Raw genomic sequence first — 22,001 nt, forward strand, 5'->3', positions numbered from 1 at the left:
CTAATGTATCACATTTTTTAGAACTACTTTTGCACACAAAATTTGAATAACTCAATTATTATAGTTAAATATAGTTCAAAATGGTGCATATGGAAGATGTGATGACAATTAGATCGATTCATTTGAAAGAATCCACTAAATCGACCTTGTGACCAACTGTGACCCATTGTGACCGAAATATTGTGGGTCCCAATTTGAACATGTAATATTTCTGGTGGGGTCCAGTGTAATCCAAGTGTGCAAAAAAGTTACGGTTGACAATTCAACACAAATTTTAGTGGGACCCAACATTTCAACCCATATTTTTTATCCTCCAATATTTTTTAACCCATTTTTTTCCCTCCAAAATTTTTCAACCCAAATTTTTTACCTTCCAATATTTTTCACCTCTTTTGTTCAAATATAAAATAAACATAAAACATAATATCATAACATAAAATTCTGTAGGTTTATAATAAATAAACAAAATATCATAACAAAAAGAAATAAGTTCATAACATAAATAAGTTCTTAATTCTACTTTTGAACATTTCTATTGATAAGTATGGTGGCTGTCAACTGCTCACGCATCTTGGTGACATTGTCATCACATATAATTGTTGTTTTTCTTGTCCTTCTTATTCTTGTCCTTGTTGTTCTTCGTCTTCTTTTGCTCGCTCATCTTCTACTTCTTCTTCATTTATCAGACCTTTTTCCTTCTTCTTCTTCCTAGAAGACTTTGTGGAACGAATTTTCAAGTCATGAACTCGATGATGTCAATTCCTCCAAATAAAAAAGTACTTCGTCAGACGCTTCCTTCTTTAGTATACTCTTAATTCCATGAAAATAAATGATACCATGGTACCATGACACCATGTAACCATGTGAACATGGTACCATGTAGCCATATGAATATGGTACTACGTGACCATACCAATATGGTCTCATGTGACCATGTGAACATGGTAATAGTTTGAGTTTAAAACAGCTAAATCCAAATTTTGTTCTCTAACAATTTTCCCTCCAAAATTTTTATATGCAATATTTCTTGTGGAGTCTAGTATCATCCAAGTGTGTAGAAAAGTTACGGTTGATAATTTAGAGTTTCGGTGGGATCCATTTGTTTACTATTTTCAACCTATATTTCGTTGACTCTATAAACAGTTTCATATATAAATAAACAAAAAGCATAAAAAAAATTATAACTTAGGATTCTATAAACAAACAAAAGAAGGTTATATTTAATGTTCATAACAAAAAGAGATAAATTATTAGGTGAAATAAAAGTTAGTCATTTCTAGCTGAAATAAAAGTTAATCAATGATGTTCCTGCACATCCAAGTGGAAGATGTCCCTTGAAGTAGGGCCCGAGATCGCCCAAAATTGGCAAGTCGCCCGATTTTTCCTACCACTTGATGTGCTCCGCGAAAATAGTGTCACTAACCATGTAATTGCTTCCTATATAAGTCACCGAATTCTATAAAACGCAGAGTCGTATCTCATACATTGTCTCCTCAATGCGCTACAAAAAAAATATATGTTAGCATTCTAGATCATGTTTCAAAATCCATGTGACCATCTGACATGGTACCATGTGACCTGTGACACTGTGACGTATATGAAGATATGACTTTGTGACCATACCACCATCTGACCTGTAATCTATATAAAGATGTGACCCTGTGACCATACCATAATGTGACCTATATGACACTGTAAGTCTGTAACCCTGTGACCATATTACTCAAATCATCATGTCACTCATACATCTATATATCGACTCATATGATACAATTACCCATTTAATTATCCTAAATCACCATGTGACCCAAACTGACTTATTTAACTCGATTTAAATCATTTCACATGTCAATCAATTATTTCACTTAAAACTCAATATTCTATTTTGAAATCCACAAAATTTCAGAAACACAACATTCTATTTTGAAATTCCCAAAATTTCAGAAACCTAAAACCATATATTTCTACTTACAAAACCCAAAACCCAAACTTCAACTCAACAACAATACATTTCAAAATCCAACAAAATTGATGACAAAGTGTTTGTTTAACCTACCATTTGTTTTTTTAACTCTAAAATTTGATTATGGTTCTCACTTTCGGAGGAAGATGAAGATGAGGCCACCGATGATTTGAAGTTGTGTTCTTCGCTCTCGACGCCATATCTTCTTCAACTCTCTAATTTCGCTGGAAATTTGAAGAGAAACAGAAATTTCTAAAGAGAAATCGAGATTTATGTCACTAATCGATGGTAGAATGAGAGTTTTGAGAGAGAGAAGATCACGATTTGGTAGAAGGAAGAAGATGAACAGAGGATTAGGAGAGAGAAAGCCATTATTGTTTTTTAACTTTACTTTTTTTTTAATTTTGAATATTTTTAATTGAAAAAGAAGGGGTGTTTTTGTCTTTACAGTATTTTATGAGGTTTTATGGTCTTTTTTGTCATGATTAATACTTTTTTATTTATTTTTTGTTTAGAGGGTATAGGTGGAAGTGATGGTAGCATTGAGAGGGTATTATAGCTATATCCACTCATACTTGAGGTTTTCTAAAAACTCAAAAAACTACTTTGTATCCAACCCATTCGGCTTATACTACTTTGGATCCAACCCATTCTGTTCATAATATTTGATAGGTTGGATTAATCCAAACTAAATAAAAATCTCTTTGAGTTAAGCTAATCTATAAAACTCAATTAAAGCAATGAGTTTAGACATATATATATACTTGGTTTTTGAATAAAATTTAATTTATATAAGAATTTGTTTCGGTTCGATTCGATTTGCATTGATTCACATTCATTTTTTCGATTTGTTACGTTTCATATTCGATTTCGATCGATTCGGATCCGATCGACTTGTTACAGTTCGTATTCGATTTTGAACGATTCAGATTTGATTTATTCAGATTTGAATTGATTTGTTACCGTTCGTATTCGATTTTGATTGATTTGGATTCAACTCGTTTCGATTCAAATTCTATACAGATCGATTCATTTCGATTCAGATCAAATCATTCTAATTTAAATTTGTTTCGAATCAGTTCATTTCGATTCACATTGATTCAATATGTTTCAATTTAATTCAATTTTTTAATTAAAATTCTCATTTGATATTATATCGAATTTGGTTATGTATTATTTAGTTCAAAAGAATTCAATTATAATTTTATTAATCTAATTAAAATAATTATTTAATTAAGTTTTATATTCATATTAGATTAAATGAGTTTACCTATTTAACCCATAATTTTAATGGGTTAAAAATTCACAAAACTCATTTAATTAATATAATTCAAATACATAACCCAAAAAAAACTATTATTCGGTTGGGTTAGTTAATCCATTTACCATTCATAGTTTTTAATTTGAGTTTTTTGTTTTAGATTTTTTTTAGTTTTATAACATTCCACCGCTGTTACGCCAAAAAGAAAAGGTTCACATGAGCCTCTGAAGCTTTTGGTTTTTGTCTAATCATTTAGTTTCTTGGGTTGTCTCTTCACTTTCTCTTTCCACTTTTTGTTTTTTCCTTTCCCGGGTTTCGTCTTCGGTAGGGGATACAGGAAAATATTATTCCTAGAATATTATCATTAATATAGTTATGATTTACCTTAGATATTATACCCAGAATATTCTATTGTATTTTGCTATATAATAGGGTGTATTCTTTCACTAATCAATAATAGACAAACATTTCTCTATTATGGTATCAGAGCTTCAGTTTTTGTTATATTTTTTTTTTCTTATCAACAATGTTCGTTGAATCCTAAAACGATGATGAAGATGATGATATATACTAAATCCAATAATATTATCATCTTGAGTATCGTCTTGCATTCATTTTTCTCCTTTTTTTCTAGTTTTTTTTCGACGACAGTGTTCATCACTGTCAACCCTAGTCGATGTGTTACTTTTTTTCCTGACGACGTTCGTTTATCGATGTCAACTCTAGCCGTTGTGGGATCTTTACACATGGCATTTAGCCCTTTCGATTGGAAAACTCTGATCATCGATCCACGTATTTACATCACTTATTTGTTTCTTCTATCTTACTTCGCCGCTACACTATCACACATTATGCGTCGCGCTTTTGCGCCCTTTTTTTTTTCTCCGGCCTAGCCGCTATACACACCGCAATTTTTTGCGCTGCCGACCTCATTATCGTGCAACCCAACTCGCGCATATGCGCCGCACATCCGTGCCACATTAGTCTCTGGGATTACAACTCTCAAACTCTTCAAACATTATCAAGCAATACCGACTCAAGTCTGAACTACATCACCACATGGAAGATGATTTGTTTAATACGATCATAATTTCAGTTTTTATGTAACAAGATTGTATTCATCATAGATGATTCATCTTGAGGGGGCATATAGGAAGATATTATTCATAGAATATTATCATTAATATAGTTATGATTTACCCTAGATATTATACCTAGAATATTCTGTTGTATTTTGTTATATAATAAGGTGTAATCTTTCACTCATAAATAATAAAAAAATATTTCCCTATTATGGGATTGGTTACCTTTTACGCCTTTTCAACCGGCTTTCCGCAGCTGGTGTGCTCACTGGAACTACAACAGGTTTTGTTTCCTGAGGTTTCTTCTTTGTCTTCTCCTCAATTCTGGCAATTACAACAAAAACTGTAACTGAGTCCAATCCTGAAACATGCAATAATTTCTAAAAACAATCAATACATGCTTTTATAACCAAATCAAATAACTTACTAAAAAACCGTTTCATAACTCCAATTAACTGGCAACTGCTTCGACCCTTTGTTTTATTCAGTTTGTTCTTCTATTGCATTTTTTTTTTGAAGACTTTGAATCATAAGTGCCAACACAAATAGATCGAAGCGTTGAAAGTTATATAGGAGAACGAGGAGGGAAAAAAATAGTTAACGGGACAGAAGCACAGTGGTGTTATTTATATAGTGAAGATGAAAACAAATCTTTTTCTACTGTGAGTCTCGAAACTCTCTAGTAGTGAAAGCAAAAGAATGGATTTTTAGGTCTAGAGATTGAACGATGATAGTTTTTATTTTGATTGTTGGTTTTTTATCATTAGCTTTTGATTTTTTGTAGTATTTATAAATCTTAAAAAATGAAACTTTTGAGTTTTAGTTATGTAACGACCTAAAATCCGGTATTTCGGACCGTTGAATCGTCATTTGTTTTATAAAAAAATCGGTTTATTCTAAAATCAACCCTCAAAATCTCATATCTACAATGGTAGTTTAAAACTATGAAATTCAATAACTTAAATCTGAATACTAATTTCATGAATAAATTGAATTAAAAAAAATAGAATTCTAAATCTTCGTGTTCCTGATAAATTATCGAGTCCAACCAAAACAATATGCTTCACCTTTTACCTGTAGGAAAAAAGAAAGGGGTGAATTATGCGAATAACTCAGTGAAATCGCAAGACTATAAATCTCACCTTTGTACTCAACATAGATAATCCAATAGAAAACGAACACAATCAACACTCAAACCAAACAAAACTCAACTTGTTGATTCACGTTCTTCTCTTAACTTTTCTTTATTCGATTCTTTCAGACGGTCCAGACTCTAGAACTATTCAATATCCATCAGACTTAGCTTAAAACTCTTTTTATAAAATAAAACAAAAAATATCGTTATAACCCTCTATGGATCGCCGCCGTAGTCCGGGTTAGCAAAATACGACCAATAGCAATAACCCTCTACGAATCGCCGCCATAGTCGGGATTACCACTCCACATGGATCGCCAACATGCTTGGATTGTTATGCAATCACATACGGATCGTCGCCGTACTATGATCTCAAAACTCAACCAACAGTCATAACCCTCTACGGATCGCCGTTGTAGTCGGTGTTAGAACTACGTATGAATCATAGTCATGCCCGTATTGTTATCATACCATCACATACAGATCGTTACTGTACCAAGGTCTCAAAACACACTTTGAAATATGTTTAGCACAATCTGACGTCACATAACGAATACAGCTCATTCTGATAGTCCAATAAATCCATGAAAAAGAAACCATATAACATATCAGGTCAATCATCGATTAATAGAAATTTTTCAATCATCAATCATCATTCTTCAACTATCAATCATCAATCAACATCAATTCACAAGAAATATAAAACATCTAACTTAAAGTCCTATCCCCGTGATATCTACGTCCTCTATTTTTATGTCTAAGCGAATAGAAGAAAGAGGAGTTTGTCCAGTTCTCGGTCTAAACGATGAACCCCATAAAATTCGCTCTAATCCTTGATCTCAGGTTCAACAATCTCGAAATTTTCTTCACCTATAAATAATTATCATATAATATTTTTAATCAACAAGTTATCTTTCAAAAATATTTACTTTAGTAAAAAATGTTAATGAAATGGTAAATTTTTATCGGTTAAACTCTTTTTTTTTTAGTAACCGGGTTTCCTGGGACGAGACCCAAACTAATCCCGGTGTCGGGAGTCAACCATGTGATTTGAATTATGCGCTTTCTCCCCAGCCTGGGATTCAAACTCGGGGCGGGATAGACGCTTTGCACTCCGTTTCACCGGTTGAACTACCCAGGTAGGTTATCGGTTAAACTCTTTCCGTTCAAATATCTCTAAATATTTTGAATTTTATATAACGGATTTCGGATTTGAAACCACAGGACTGAAACGTTTCAATCTATGTCATCCGGAAACTTTTCGGCTATGGTGGCCAGTTGGCGATGGATGGCCGACAGATTTTGGCATAAATCGACCTAAAACACCCTAGATTTAAGTTTTTATCTGATGGTTCTCAGTGGTTTTTTGGCGATATTTTACCGTTTTCGGCGATGACACACTACCCAGGAAAGATTCAACTCGTCAAGAGCTTTCAAACCCCTCAAGTCTCGGCCAAACCGAGTTTCTGTTCGCCAGAAATCGGAAAACATTCGAATGGCGATGGAGGAGGAAGAAAAATGGCGAACAAAGCAAGAAAATAGAAGAGAAACGAACCGACGGTGGTAGGGCAGTGGCCGACATCTAACGGCGTGCAGAAAGGCAAACCGGAGCAAAAATTTGGTCTTAGGAGAGCTAGGGTCAGCCATTGGAAGAGGAGGAAGAAGAAAAAGGAAAAGAAATCCTAGCGAATTTGCACTCTAATCTTTTTTTTTTTTTGAATTTACAAAATTTTTCTAAACTTTTAATTCGTTTTAAAAAGTTCTCACTGAAATATCATATTTTCCGGAACTTTTAATTTTATCACTTTACCCACAACTCTTGATTTTTTTTTTTTAAATTCGTTGGTTATAAGTTAATTATTTCACTAAAATTAAATTAATTTTCAAGTATTTAGAAAAACCAAATTTATAAAGTCGATTATCAGTTTTTTATTTATTTTTGAATTTTAAAACCCCCGAAAACATCTTCCGTTCAACCTCTTGGTTTCCACAGACTTCCCCTTTCGCAAAGAAATCTCAAACTGTTATCACTTATCACCTTGATCATTTCCATTTACGGAGATGAGGGCAGTTTCGTAAATTATCAAAAACATACGGGTCAAGTGCTCGATCTTACCTTAGCCTTCCCCACGACGCGTAGTAGCAAACAATTTTCCTAATTAAATGCCAAGTGCTCCCAATTTCGACACCGATTTCGTGGATCGCTTGGAGAAGAAGCAACGTTCTTCACAATAGACTCTCCAAGCTTCTCGCCCAAAACCCTAGTTGCATTCCTCATTCCTTTTAGGGTTTCACAAAAAAAAAATATAATCTTTTCCTGTTTCATGTAGAATTTCTGCTCTACAAATTGTGTTTCTAGTTAATATCAGAAATCAAAGTATGACGACACCACTGATTTATTAAAAAAATAACAATAAATTCAAAGCATGAGTGTCATTAACAACAATCAAAGCTACAAAACGTGAGGAGAGATCAATTGTTTATCCAAAAACTAAAGAAGAGCCAATTCAACTCAACTCAGGATTATGACACTGAGAAAACATTCCCAAAAAGAAAGAAAAAAAAACAATAACGATAAAAATACTTGGATGCTTTTGAAGATTGGAGAGGCAAATCCAGAGCTCATGGAATCGAGAAGAGCATATTTGGCTCGGCTTCGGTTTCATTAAGAAAAAGGTTCAGTTTTTAAATAGTCTTTCAACGAAATAATTCCAATTTTCGTGGAGGAATGAAAGAGTTTATCTATTTACGATTTGCTCTCTCATGTCTAAATCGTCGTAGTTATGTGCAAAACAAATGCATCATACAAAAGATTAATACAGAAACACAAGACAAATCATAAGCCACACACTACACAATATCAGTCAGTACCTGTTTGCTTCACGGGCCTCTTAAGAAGCTATGCTTGTAGAACTCATCAAAGGACAAGCGACTAACTGCACAAAAATGGCGATTTCGAACCCGATATGGGCGTAACCTAAAGTTACACAAGTATATGGATGAATATCGAAGAGATTTTCGGTACCTGGATTAATAGAAAGCAACCTTGAACACATATCGATGCAGTCAGGGTGCAATTGCTGGAGAATCGGTCCAGAAAAAGGAAGAGTTGTACAAGATTTGATGTTCCTCAGCACCTGTGACTTGAGGAAGCATTTCCCCGTCACGATGTGAAAGAGCCCATTTTCAACTTGCTCACGAGATTCTAGATCTCACCTGAACATTGTTCCTACCACAGAAAGGTGGGTATCCATGGAGGAGCTCGAAAAGGATGGCCCCTAGACTCCACATGTCAGCCTGCAATGGTACTGCGAATTCGGGATCTGGCTTCTAATTTGAACACAAGCAGAGATAGATGGAACATAAACGGGGAAACACCTCACCTTTTGATTGTATCTTTGAAACTGAAGTATTTCCGGAGCCATGTAAAATGGGGAACCACACACTGTTTCTACATACTTTCCCGGATATATTTTTCTGCTTTCAACATGAACAAGAACATTGGTAGACCCCAGAAGCAAATTAACGTAGAACGAAACTGAACAATCTTTGGTTTTTTCGGAAGTAGGATGACTCATAATACCTCAAGAGTTATATGCCATAAGCTTTTTTTCCTTACGTATTTTACCTCGAAAGGCCAAAATCAGCTATTTTCACCACCAAATCATCACCAGATCCAGAGAGTAAAATGTTCTGCACCAGTTCAAAGAGTTGCGTTAGAAAAATTCAAAAGCCATCTTTGAACATTTTCCGGGAAACGACTTCATTCAGGTGCAATAAGACTATGGAAATTTCTCAACTTGAATGCGTGCAAATAAGCAGCGAAAAAAAAGCATCTACTATATCCAGCACTGTGCAAGAATCAAGACATACCTCGGGTTTAAGGTCCCTGTGAATCATATGATTAGCATGAATGATTTCAAGACCAGCTCCTGCATCAAAGGCATCAATATTCATTCAATATATCATCACAAATAAAGAAGCAAAATCTGGAAATTACCAATCTGCTGCATGAATCTCCTGGCTATATGTTCTTGAACTCTCCCATGACGATGAATATACGATGCTAGAGTTCCTCCATCACAATATTCCAGAACCATGATGAGAAAATTCCCATCCTTAAAGCAAAAGAACATAAATGTTACCACTAAAGAAGACCGAACGTACAACTTGGAATCAGAAACAGCCCAATGATGCTTGAGTATACAAAAGTGAAGATACACATACAATTACAAACAGGGCAAGGCTCAGTACACAGATTTTAACACAGAGACGCAAAATCAAAATACGAAGCAACTCTTGTGGTGTTGGACATAATTCTACACTCCTGATTGACAACTAATTCAAATTTCTTCTCGAACAGTTCATTCGTCCACAAAAATTTCCAAAAGTAGCTCCTCCACAAACACAAACGAGAGCCTTATCGATTCATGAAATCGAACCTGGAAAAATTCGAGAAGACGGATGATATTGGAATGGTTGACGGAGGAGAGAAACGAGAGCTCGGCGTCGACACAGCTCCGGAGATGGCGATTGAGCTTCGTGAGATCGACGCGCTTCACCGCAACTTCCTCTCCGGTGAATCTGTGCTCCGCTCGCCATACCACGGAGAACGAACCCTCTCCGAGCTTCGATTTCGCTACGTAGTCTCCGATCACGATGGGTTCCGAGGGATCTTGAATCTCCATCGAACTCGTAAAAATACGAAAATGTTTACCAGATCTTTGTGTGCGAGTTTCTTCTAGTTGGATGTCTTTGAGACACGACGTCGTTTTACATTGTGAATTTCCATATTTTAGAACTTGAATGACATTGGGGCAAACTTCACATATACACCAAACCTCAAACCTGTCGCATCCATTTCGTAGATACACTCCAAAAATATATAGAATTAATAAAAGATGTTCTTACCCTTAAAAAAGTTGAAAAAACCTATGATAACCTCAACGTTGAGAAAAGATATATATCAATATATACGTATATAAGATAAAAACCGGCCACTGTATATCCAAAAAAAAAACCGACCACTTAAAATTTAAAAAAACCGTAATTTTTTACACTGATTTTGAAATCAGAAATAAGAGAGAAAGATGCCGAGAGAAAAATTAAAGAAGAGACTAATTCAAGATCGATTGAAATGATAAGATCCAACACCAAAGGTTGCAAATAAAGAGTAACAATTGTAACAAAAAATTAGTAGCATTTGTGACCAAATTTGTCTAGGGTCGAATTTGTGTAAAAAAATAAACATTGAAATTAATTAATAAAAGCCATATAGATTAATTAGAGTTTGATTTATTTAAAAATGTTTCAAAATCGTAAATTTTGACTCGATTTTATCAAATGATGATAAAAATCTTGAAATTAAGTGATAATACTCGGATTGCATTCATATTTTAAACAAAATTAATATTGTTATACATTTCATATAATATAGGTGAAAGTGTTTATATAAGGTTCATATTTTATTTAGTGTTGTATTATAAAAAAATCTACAAGTCTTTAATAAATTTGTGGCATGTGATATTCAACTAAGTATATAAAGTCGTAGATACTACTAAAAAAAGGTTATAAATAATTAGGGATAATTGTGATTAAAAAAATTGGTCGTAATTGAATCGTTTTTATTCGGAATGAAAACTTGTACATAAAAAAGACAAAAATCTAAAATAATATATAAAGCCACGTGGACAAAATACTTAGAGAAAGTGGTTCCAACCAGGAAAGAGTCACTAATATTGTCTCGGGAATCGGCCACAACCAAGTATTTACAACTTGATTACGACTTGTTTGCCACCATAGAGTTTTTGTAAATTTTTTAAAAGATCGCGAATTTCGACTTAGTTTTGTCAAATAATTATGGAATACATCCAATAAAGTGATATTAATCGGTTTGAATTAACATTTTTAATAAATTTCAACAAATTTGATATTTTAATTCATTTCATGTAATTTGAGTGAACGTATGAGTATTTGTTTAATATAAATTTAGTGTTATATGTTTATAAATGTACAAAATTTTAATTCATTTGTGACTTGTGATCTAAAACTCATTCTCTTCACATAATTAGTTTATATTCATCATCTTTGGAATTCTTATTAACAAAATACAAATTTTAGTCAAAAATTTTAGTTGATTCGTGAAGTTGCATATAAGTCGTATTTAAGTGGTAATAAATTGGTTTTGACAGATAATAAGACAAATCTCTACAGGTGACTTTTTTTAATAATTTACGATTTTGATTTTTTGACGTTTTGACTCTTTGACTTTAGTTACTTTTGACAGTTTGATTTTTTTACTTAATATTTTGATTTTTTTACTTCACTTATATTTTGACGGTTTGAATTTTTTATATTTTGACTTTTGACTTTTTGGACTATTTTTCTAATATTTTCGTAAAAAAAAATTCAATTTACGAAGTCGCAAATATGTCGTAATTAAGTCGCAGTAAATTGGTGTTGGTAGATAATAAAATAAACACACATTGATATCAAATTTAAAACGTGTGATTTATTTTAATATTTTTTCTCTTGTCTCTTATTTTATGTCAGTTCATGATCAATAAAGTCTCTTATTCTATATCAATTTATGATCAACAAACTTTTCGTTCCTTAGTTTTTCGAACACGAACCAGGTCAGTAATCTGGTTCTCTTTTCCTGTGTTGGACCGAAGTGGCATTAAAACACGACCAATCAACCCAATGGAGATATTGAAAAGACTCGGATCCTATTCATGCTAAATAATAGACATGACCAAAATCAATTTTGATTGGTTTGATAAATGAAAAACGAAATGGGTTAGTGAAAAATGAAAGAAAAGCAAATTGGATATACTTGAAACTGCTTCATGAAGCTTTGTTCGGTGAGGAAGAAAATAGAGAAAAGTGAGAGAAGATCTTAAAATTCAAAAAGAGCAACACGACAAGGTTGCATGAAAAAGACAATAGGTGATTTTGGATTCTGATGAGTCAGATAAAATTGTACAAAAAATAGAAAAAAAAAAGAATATTTTTTGTGATCGCAGAAGAATTGGTGTGATGGAATAGAGGAGAAGAAGATAGCAACTTGATAGGAGAGAGAAAGAAGCTCTCTATTTCTTTTCACCAGGTTTTTTAATCCAAATATAAAAGGACATTTTAGACTTTTTGTATATAAGGTTATATAAGTCATTTTATATGAAATGGGGGGTAGAATCTGATAAAAAAAAGTTTTAGATTTTTAGGGGTGTATCGAAGAAAGACGTGCGACACATAAAAGTGTAATCGTGAAGTTTCCCGTGACATTGGTTTTTATTTTAAATTTTTGGTTTTTGGCTTTTGAATTTTATAAATTTGTAAATCTAAAAACTTGTGGTTTTTTGTTTTTAGTTTGTTTTTTCTATAAAGTAGATTTCCGGGTTTTTAGAAAACCCAAAATTTAAAAAATTTGATTGTCATTTTTTTCAGTTTTTAAAATCCAAAAACTTCCAAAACCTTTCTCATTCAACACCTTAATATTTATTTTTTAAAAATAAACTTTTAAGATTTTGTATTCATCTTTCAGACTTTGTAAAAGAATCAAAGTTTTGTTTAAATATTATTGATACCATAAAATAATTTTTTTATGATAAAATTCAAAAATGAAATAAAAATCTTAGAGGTATAATGTTAGGTGCAGAAATTAAAAAAAAAAGTTAGAAAAATAGAATAATAGAGTGCAAAAGTAATCAAAGTTAGAATATTTTTTGGTAATTTTTCCTGTTATCAAATATGAATAAATAAGTTACAACAATTAAAAAAGGTTGAAATTATCAGATATTTTTAGTTATCTAATAAAAAATAAATCAAATAAGATCATATATAATTATATTTTTCAATGTATGTTTTAATAAATGGAGTCTAAACACAGTTGAACAAACCAAATAAAAATGAAAAATGATTTAGATTATAAATATTTTTAATGTAAATTAAATTTACACAGAATTTTTAAAAATAATCGAGTAACACATGATAAAAAAACTAGATATTTTTTAAAACATAAAAATGCAAATATAAGAAATATCCCCATGAAAAAAGATATAATATTTTTAGATTTAACCCAATCTTGGTTTCGAAGCTAAAAAATGATATTGATAGACAAAATAGACCCAACCTGAAATACAAGCAATGGCGAGCCTACGTTAGAAGAAACATTAGTTACAAAATGTAATAAAATTTTAAAGAAAATACATTAATACCCCACTGAATTTTACCGCGGACCCCACCATTTTAATTTTTGTAATGTATTTTATGATTTTACCTAACAAAGTCAAATTAGAAAACTAATCTTTTATTTTTTTTTCTCCTTTTTTTCGTTATCTTCCATTTCCAAATTTTTTACTTTTCTTTTTAATCAAATAAAAAATATTATCAATTCAATTATAATAAAAAAAAATTAAAACTAAAAAAATAAAATTTGTAAAAATTATGATTTTAAATAAATTTTATTATTTTATTATTTATTTGTTTTTATCTATATATTATACTTATAAATTTATCTATATGTATTCATATATTTATTTAAGTTTTATTTGATTTGGTAAAAAAATAATAAATACATTTTTTAAAATTTTTTTGCAACAATATCTCAATATAGTGGTAAAAGTTCAATTGATAATTTACTAAAAAAATTCAACCGGTAATACATTAAATTTTTGAATTATTGTCTATTTTATTTTATCGAAAAGTATATTTCAAACTGTTATAAATAGAGATATATAAATATATTTTAAAAAATAAAAAATCGTAAAATTCAACTGTTTAACCTAAACATTTTTTAGACAATATTTTTTATTAAATTTTTATAATATATATACATATATTAATATTCTTTCGTTTTGTTGCCCCCGGTAAAAAAATATTATGCGTCCGCCTATGAATACAAATCACTTTATATTCTATTATATATCAAAATAAGATAATGGGAATTAATATAACAAATTATTTACATCCAAAACCTGATAAAAACAGCTCATGATATATAATACATAAACCTTTACACAGAAAGAAATATAGGGATCGAGAAGTTCACTCAGACGCAAGTTAGTTTCCATTCGGTTATTATCCAAATTACATTCCTTTACTAAAATTATTTTTACGCATACTTTTTTTTCAAATATAACCATGTCACCACAATAACAGTATGATCATATGATAATCATATTAGTTATAACATTAAACTTCTCATTATCACATCAAATCAGCATGGTCACAACTCACGTATCACACTAATCATTTGATAAAGTCATCATAAATTTAACGTTAACACTAATAGGGGTGGGCACGGATCGGATATCCGGGATTTTTGAGATATCTGTATCCGTATCCGATCCGTACAAATATTTGATTTTATTATCCGTATCCGAACCGTAATTTTCGGATATTCGTAATTTCGGATATCCATAATAATTGCGGATATTTGCGAATATCCGTATCCGATATAAAAAATAATACAAACATTATAAAAAATAAAAAAAACCGCAAATAAAATAAATAAGAATCTGAGTACAATCCGGTGAAAAACAATCCTTTTGGAAAATAACAAAATTTTCGAAGAAAAATAATCCGATGAATAATTTTAAACCGATAAAAAACTGCAGATTCTTCTATACTCATCAGAGTAAAAAATCTTCAAACCAAAACTGCAGATTATTCAAATTCTCTAACTCAGAATGTTAGAAATCTATAAAGAAATTTCCAGATTTGGGAAAATATAGAAACTTGAGATAAAGAAATTTGCTTACAAAATAAAACAATGGTGCATAGTTTGCTTAGAAGACAAATGAACATAAATACGAAACTGAGATGAACAAACTCAAATGCGAGAGTTTAAGAGAGAGAGAGAGAGAGAGAGAGAGAGAGAGAGAGAGAGAGAGAGAGGTGAGAGGGACGGACGGCGGCCAAATGGAGTAGAAGAATGATAACACAATAATAACCCTAACATATTTTTGTTTTTTACAAAGTTACCCCAATATTTAAAATAATTACCAAATTAATCAAATATTATTAATGTTACTAAAAAATACGGATCGGATCGGATATGTCGGATAATTCTATTTTAATATCCGTATCCGATCCGTATCCGACAAATATCTTGAAATTAATATCCGTATCCGATCCGTAAATTGCGGATATCCGAATTTTCGGTTCGAATACGAATCAAATAACGGATCGGTTCGGTTTTTTCGAATATTATGCCCACCCCTAAACACTAATATGATCATCATGTTATCACAGTCATTCATGTCACATGATCATATCTTAAGAATGATATGGATAGAAATGATTTTAGCAAAAAGAAGGTAATTTTGATATTAAATTATTTCGGGGTGATTCTAAAAATGGAAATGCCATGTAACATCGCCGTCTTTTGTAGACAATGTTTTTACATATAAAAACAACAACAATAATAATCTCACAAAAATTATCCAATTTAAAGATAACTATCATTTACGTATTTCTAAATAAATATGAATTTATCAATTTTGAAAAAAAATATCAAACTTTCAATTTTTTTAGGAAAAAACTGCTAAAAATTTTCAAACTTATAATTTGATGAAATAATAATTGAAGATGCTGAACATGAGAAACTGACCCCTTTTGAACAAAAAGATAGCGAGTGAACAAAATATGGCCATAAGGTTTAGGCTTCTCAATCCAAAACAGCAACAAGAAGTCTCTTGCTAAAGTAAAAGCTTTGAAACCTGTCATTAGAATCGAAATGCCAAAATCTGATCAAACTATACTGATTGACGATAATTAAAACAGCAAAGTAGGCCGGCATACCTCACAATGCTCGATCATGTGGATGGTTTGCGTTCCCTAAAGTAAAGAAACTTGAATCCTCGGAAGAAAATGACTTCTGATCAAATATACTCAAAAGCATCAGACAGGTCTTTGGTCAAGAAATCGAGCATGGAATATATATCTTCTTTTTCCGGGTGGGAAACATCAGATGAGATAAATGTATGAACCCGATTTTCAATATATGCCCAGCTGCACCCCACAAACTTTTTCAGCTCCTTCCCTCTCATCTGCTTCCTTATCCTTCCCATCTCCTCCCATTTCCCGGCAGAGGCATATATATTAGCTAGTTGAACATAACGAGACCCATCATACCCTTCAATCTTTAACAGCTTCTCCTCTACTTCTTTTGCAAGTTCTGCGTTCTTATTCAACTTGCACGCCTCCAAAAGTGCTCCAAGAATTGCAGCATCCTCTTCAACTCGAATACCTTTCATAAACTCCAAGGCTTTGTCTAACCGATTGGCTTTTCCGTATAAATCGATCATGCAGGTGTAGTGATCAACCTCAGGGGTTATGTTATAAAGCTCTTTCATGGAGTTGAAATATTTCTCGCCTGCTGCAATTTGGCCACGGTGGCGACAAGCTGATAGGACGGCCATAAACGTTATTTCATCTGGTCTGAACCCGTTATCCGTCATTTCTTCAAAGAGATGGAAAGCTTCCGATTCATGACCATGATGGGCAAAGCCAGATATCATGGCGTTATATAAAACTTCATCCCTCTCGGATGTTTTTGCAAAGATCTTTTCAGCATACTCGACACTCCCGCATTTTGAATACATGTCAACGAGTGCAGTAATCAACTTTTTGTTCACTGAGATTCCAGTTCTCAAAATGTAAGCATGAATCTGTTTCCCAGGTTCCATGGAAGCTTGCAAACACGCACCAAGGATGCTTACCATGACGAAAGATTCAGGAAGTTCTTTGACGTTAGCTGTATACTCACGTAAAAGTTCAAATATAGCCTCAGGTTGCTGTGATTTGAGACAACTCGAGAAAATTGCTGTCCAGGCAACTGGATTCTTTTCAGACAATGAATCGAAGAGACGTTTTGCTTCCACTACATTGCGCTGAGACGAGTGACCCACAATCATTGAAGAGATTGAATATGGACAGCCACAACAATACAATGAATGAACTAACTCTGCATATTCAATCTTTCCACACTTACAATAAACATCAACGAGTCCACTGCTGATAAACTGATTAGAGTATAATCCGTTCTTCAATACCCAAGTATGCAATCCCTTTCCAAGTTTCAGAATCTTCAAACTACTCAAAGCTTTTAGGACACTGGCGATAGTGTGATTGTTCCATCTGACATCACTTTCTTTCATATATACGAATATCCTCAAAGATTCTTCTTCATATCTGTTCTGAGCATAACCCGAAATCATCGTATTCCACGAAACTGCATCATTCAATTCCGGATTTCTCCAAAATATACTAGAAGCCTTTTCAACTTCACCTTCTCTAAAACATGCAGCCACCATTGCATTCTTTGCCACCGAATCAACCACCTTAACACCAGAACCATCATACACGGAATATGCATCGTTAAAATACCCACATTTGGAATACATGTCAATGAGAGAACTAACCGAAAATCCAGATGCATCGTTCCCTGTTTTCACCATAAATCCATGCAACTGTGCACCATAACACACATTAGATAACTTGGCACACAAGTTAAGCATCGTAGTAACACTAAACTCGTCGATCCGAATCCCATCCTTCTCCAGCCTTTGCATATATACAAGCATTTCAATGGCTTCACTCTCATACCCATCACAACCCGCAAAACCCGAAAGCAAGGTGTTATAAGTAACCAAATCCCGCTCGGATTTCGCTGCTTCAAACAACTCACGCGCTCCCTTCAAGTCCCCAGATCTCACATAGGACGAAATAACAGCGTTCCAAGAGAAAACATTTCTCTCAGGCATTTCATCGAACATTTTCCGAGCTTCCCGCAAGAAGCCATTTTTCGAGTAAAGGTTGATGAGTTGATTCGAGGAGAAGATTGTTAACGTAAAACCAGCTTTAATGGCATGAACTTGATGCAAAAAGCTATCTTGTAACCACTTCATGTCCACTTTCAGACATGCTCGTGAAGGTCTCCGCGACCAAGATGGGAAGTACAGTCACTCTTCCAATGTTATGACAAAAAAAAAATTGTTTAAATGATTGCCTTTTAGTACCTACAATTAGTTTAAATTAGCCAATGACCCCATTATTTAAACTATTACTAGTTAAACCCTACACTCGGACAAAACTTCATATTTATAAATGATTTATTTTAATTAACGCAAATATTCAATTTTTCAAAATTGGCTTGAGTGCAAGTGACACAGGAACATACTGATTAGCAGTTTATTTTTTAAATACTTCCTTATTGATGATTTTAATTGTCTTAAATTCAAAATAAATAATTTGTTTTACAACAGGGTTACAAATGTAAAATCATAAGATTAGTTCCTAAATTGCAAATTAACCAAAGATGGAGGAGCCAATTCATGAGCCAAAATCCTTCACAGCATCGACCGTTGTTGAACCAAATTCTTCGTCCCGTACAAGACGCGCTTTGCATCATCTGCACGGACAAAACCAACACAAAACCGGAAATTTCTAAAACTGAATAACCAGAACGCTTACCGGACTAAACCGGAACCACACTCGAATTTTGTAAAAATTCATACCGGATAAACGGTCCAAGCCAAACTCATGTGGAACGTTGTTATCTGACTCAACCGCTGCTTTAGCCGTTGCAATTCCAACTGCCAAACTCTGGATTAGATCTAAACCATCGGTTAAAGATGCAATTGTACCGCCTACCAGGCAATCACCCGCACCCGAGAGCTTCAGAACGGTAGCAGGGAGTGTCGGGAAATGCATCGTGAAAAAACCCGGGCTGTAATCCAACCCCGCATCAAAAAACCGGCTTGGAGAACATACAGTTTGTATCCTTTTGAAGATTTTGCCATGGAAACGGAGCTTTCGGGTAATATTCAGGGCCTTCTTCGGGTTTCCCTTGGAGCATAACAGAGCTCCTTTGGAGCCGAGGGTCACTATCACGACTTTAATGCCGTTTTCGAGGAGCACCCGAATGGCCGGTTTCATCGCCAAGAGTATACCTTCAGGTGAAAGTTTGTCTTTTTCGGGTTTAATTGGGCAGAACAAATCTTCGCCACTGAGAGCGTTAGCCATTGCCACGAGTTCATCTTCGTTCGGGGAAACGATTGTAACCTATACAGAACAGAATCTATATTGGTTATTCGATAATGTGAATGAGAATAGAGATCAAAATCTCGGGTATGGGGAGATAGAACTCACATACTTGGCGATGGAAGCGATTCTCCGGGATTTTGTGACTGAGACGGGCTCAAACCATACAGGAACGTGGAACCCGGCAGCCACTTCAACGAGAAAAAACAGAAGGGAAGGAAATGAAACATCGATGTTAAAATCAAAACGAACAACTATTGGAAATCGAACCGAGAAATTCAGGCATTAGCATTACACTTGCAAGATTCTTCCAGAGCACGAGTGCTGAGATTTGCATCTACCATAAGAATCGGAGCAGAACTTATGTTGTGTCTGAATCTCCGGATCCACTCGGGTGTCAGAAACTTTTCCTGCCCGTTGATAAAACCGTATTTATAATCAGGTGTTTAAGGCTTTGAAAACTAGTTCTTGACATTTTTCAGCACGAAATTATCGAAAGAAAAGATTTAAAAAGATCGAGTAGAAAGATACATACAACTGCATCCACATTTGCAACGCCGGCCGCAACTTCTCCGTTAGTGTCGTAAATGTGGGAAACAATTGGAGTACCGATATCTCCATGTCTTAAAATTCCTGCATCAAGGATTTGATGATATAGCCATGAAAAACACTCGATAGGAACGGGATCGAACCTATCGTAGAAAAACATGATAAATCTAAGTTTTTAGAAAGATTAGTAACCGGAATACAATCGTTAGTAATTAAAACTCCCACTATTTCATTAAACGAAAACCTTCTCGTTTTATAGGAGATACTAATGAAATCCGAAAAAACAGCTATAACACGATGAAGCGGTTTTTGTTATGAAGCGTAACACTAATGAGAAGAAAGGATTTGAAAAGTATCGGATGAAAGTATGAAATCATTTTCCGGATCATATCATATGAAATTTCATATAGCAATCACAGATATTAATATTGGAAACAGAGGCAAAGGCTAACCTCGCATGGAGAGCGTCCACTCTTTCAGCAAAACGTTCGCTGTGTTTCAAAAAAGAAACGTCAGTTTTTACCGGAAAAAGTTTCCCGGAAAGAAAAAGAGCTGCTCGGGAATATCTTCTCTCGTGTCGGGTTCTAAATCTTGATCAGGTCTCTTTCTAGTGAATCACAACACAATCTCACATTACAGAAAACAAGTTGAAGTATTCCACAATCAACGAAGGAGAAAAACCACGAAGAATACCGGGTCCGTCGAGCCCTAACGTACTGATCATAAAAGGCTTTGTTCCAAGCTTGAACATGCACTCGGCGATATTCCTTGCCACGCCACCCGGTCTAAACAATACCTAACCAAAAGGACCTGCCTTTATATGTAACATAACGGTATTTTTTTCTTCAAAGATTTTGCATAAAGGATAATCGACATTTCAGTTAGTAAACATGACATTCTCGTACCAACAAGTATCATTGATAGAGTTGGATTAAGAGGTGAATGAATCCAGCGATCAAAAGGGAAAGAAACTGTGACCAAACCATGAATTATTCTCTAAAAAGATTATAACTTTTCCTAATTTCAATCAAGAAGTGTACTTCTCTTATACTGTAGATTTGATCATAGACTTTCATGGATTATCCAATGGTATCCCCATTTCTACATGTAGTTTTCAGAATCATCATGGATCATTTCAACAAAAGTAAACAGATAGATAACATAGAAACTGATGAGAACCAAACATAAGAAACGTTGAAATCTCTCGGAAAACAAATTCTGTCTTTCCACCACTTCAGATACCCAATAAAGATACGCAAACACAACAGACATACCAGACAATCCATCAAAACTAAACGGAACCCAGATGAAACCCACCAATAAAAACCAGAAATCGATTCAAAGAGGAACATATACACACTCCTGTAAGTGTGTATCGATGTGGGTTTACAATAAAAACCAGAAATCGATCCAAAGGGGAATATATACACGCTCCTGTAAGTGTGTATCGATGTGGGTTTACAAAACCAACCTCGCCGGGAACTGTGGTTCCGGAAAGTGGCGCACTTGAAGGGATGGCATGAACATCCAAAACCATACCCCCGATTATCACAGGCTCGATTCCATCACCGTTGGAGATTTCTCTCTCTGAGCTTGTCGCCATCTTCTTCAGTTCAAGTCCCCTCACTCTACACAAGATTCATCAGACACGACCAATATGATCTCTGTACTTGTGTCTGTACCAAGTTAAAGTCTGTTGTCTCATTGGGCCCTTGTTTGGGCTTTACCAGCCCATTAAAGCCCACGTCACATGTATATCTATGGCGCTGGAAAACTGCATGTAAAAGTAAATGTGAAAATATCTCAAATATATACTTAAATATAAATCAAAATTGATAATTATCGTATATAATAATTAAGGAAAAATATATAAAAAATACTCAACTCTTCAATTTCGGTAAAAAAAATACCTGGATTTAAAAAAAAACATACTAAACTTTTTAAATTATTCAAAATAAAATATTA

General features: G+C 33.6%; 3 protein-coding genes across 15 annotated transcripts; all 3 read right to left on the reverse strand.

Moving 5' to 3' along the window:
* Positions 1-459: 459 nt before the first annotated feature.
* On the reverse strand, positions 460-10,225 carry LOC104804907 (serine/threonine-protein kinase ATG1t). Of its 12 annotated transcripts, XM_010529277.2 has the most exons (12): positions 9,884-10,225; positions 9,442-9,559; positions 9,315-9,373; positions 9,070-9,134; positions 8,825-8,918; positions 8,658-8,738; positions 8,467-8,584; positions 8,313-8,377; positions 7,558-7,721; positions 4,532-4,630; positions 2,057-2,187; positions 460-1,501 (listed from the first exon to the last, which is right to left on the reverse strand). In XM_010529277.2, the coding sequence occupies exons 1-8, from the start codon at positions 10,127-10,129 to the stop codon at positions 8,322-8,324; spliced, it is 837 nt and encodes a 278-aa protein (XP_010527579.1). In that variant the 5' UTR covers positions 10,130-10,225; the 3' UTR covers positions 460-1,501; positions 2,057-2,187; positions 4,532-4,630; positions 7,558-7,721; positions 8,313-8,321. The 12 variants fall into 12 exon arrangements, with proteins under 12 accessions (XP_010527579.1, XP_010527581.1, XP_010527575.1 ...); XM_010529279.2 differs by lacking the exon at positions 2,057-2,187; XM_010529273.2 differs by having other exon boundaries at positions 460-2,187.
* A 6,078-nt stretch (positions 10,226-16,303) lies between these two features.
* On the reverse strand, positions 16,304-18,400 carry LOC104804909 (putative pentatricopeptide repeat-containing protein At3g18840). Its single transcript, XM_010529284.1, has one exon. The coding sequence runs from the start codon at positions 18,350-18,352 to the stop codon at positions 16,325-16,327; it is 2,028 nt and encodes a 675-aa protein (XP_010527586.1). The 5' UTR covers positions 18,353-18,400; the 3' UTR covers positions 16,304-16,324.
* A 261-nt stretch (positions 18,401-18,661) lies between these two features.
* On the reverse strand, positions 18,662-21,678 carry LOC104804910 (ribokinase). 2 transcript variants are annotated; one of them, XM_010529285.2, is made up of 8 exons: positions 21,508-21,678; positions 20,730-20,832; positions 20,489-20,527; positions 20,023-20,120; positions 19,783-19,897; positions 19,596-19,678; positions 18,962-19,508; positions 18,662-18,855 (listed from the first exon to the last, which is right to left on the reverse strand). In XM_010529285.2, exons 1-8 carry the CDS (start codon positions 21,637-21,639, stop codon positions 18,794-18,796), a joined length of 1,179 nt encoding a protein of 392 aa, XP_010527587.1. In that variant the 5' UTR covers positions 21,640-21,678; the 3' UTR covers positions 18,662-18,793. The 2 variants fall into 2 exon arrangements, with proteins under 2 accessions (XP_010527587.1, XP_010527589.1); XM_010529287.1 differs by having other exon boundaries at positions 20,730-20,821; positions 21,508-21,597.
* Between the last annotated feature and the right edge of the window lie 323 nt (positions 21,679-22,001).

This window comes from Tarenaya hassleriana, unplaced genomic scaffold (assembly GCF_000463585.1).
Source record: "Tarenaya hassleriana unplaced genomic scaffold, ASM46358v1 Cleome100, whole genome shotgun sequence".
Taxonomy (NCBI): Eukaryota; Viridiplantae; Streptophyta; class Magnoliopsida; order Brassicales; family Cleomaceae; genus Tarenaya; species Tarenaya hassleriana.

What these genes read in the sequence shown, in the direction of transcription:
- LOC104804910 (XM_010529285.2), bottom strand. Translation starts at nt 21,639, where the DNA reads ATGGCGACAAGCTCAGAGAGAGAAATCTCCAACGGTGATGGAATCGAG. An exon ending in GAACCACAGTTCCCGGCGAG is followed by an intron (nt 20,833 to 21,507) that starts GTTGGTTTTGTA and finishes CCTTTTGGTTAG; the next exon opens with GTATTGTTTAGACCGGGTGG. An exon ending in TCGCTTCCATCGCCAAGTAT is followed by an intron (nt 19,509 to 19,595) that starts GTGAGTTCTATC and finishes TGTTCTGTATAG; the next exon opens with GTTACAATCGTTTCCCCGAA.
- LOC104804909 (XM_010529284.1), bottom strand. Translation starts at nt 18,352, where the DNA reads ATGAAGTGGTTACAAGATAGCTTTTTGCATCAAGTTCATGCCATTAAA.
- LOC104804907 (XM_010529279.2), bottom strand. Translation starts at nt 10,129, where the DNA reads ATGGAGATTCAAGATCCCTCGGAACCCATCGTGATCGGAGACTACGTA. An exon ending in GCTGATTTTGGCCTTTCGAG is followed by an intron (nt 8,919 to 9,069) that starts GTAAAATACGTA and finishes TGTTGAAAGCAG; the next exon opens with AAAAATATATCCGGGAAAGT. An exon ending in TTCAAAGATACAATCAAAAG is followed by an intron (nt 8,739 to 8,824) that starts GTGAGGTGTTTC and finishes GTACCATTGCAG; the next exon opens with GCTGACATGTGGAGTCTAGG.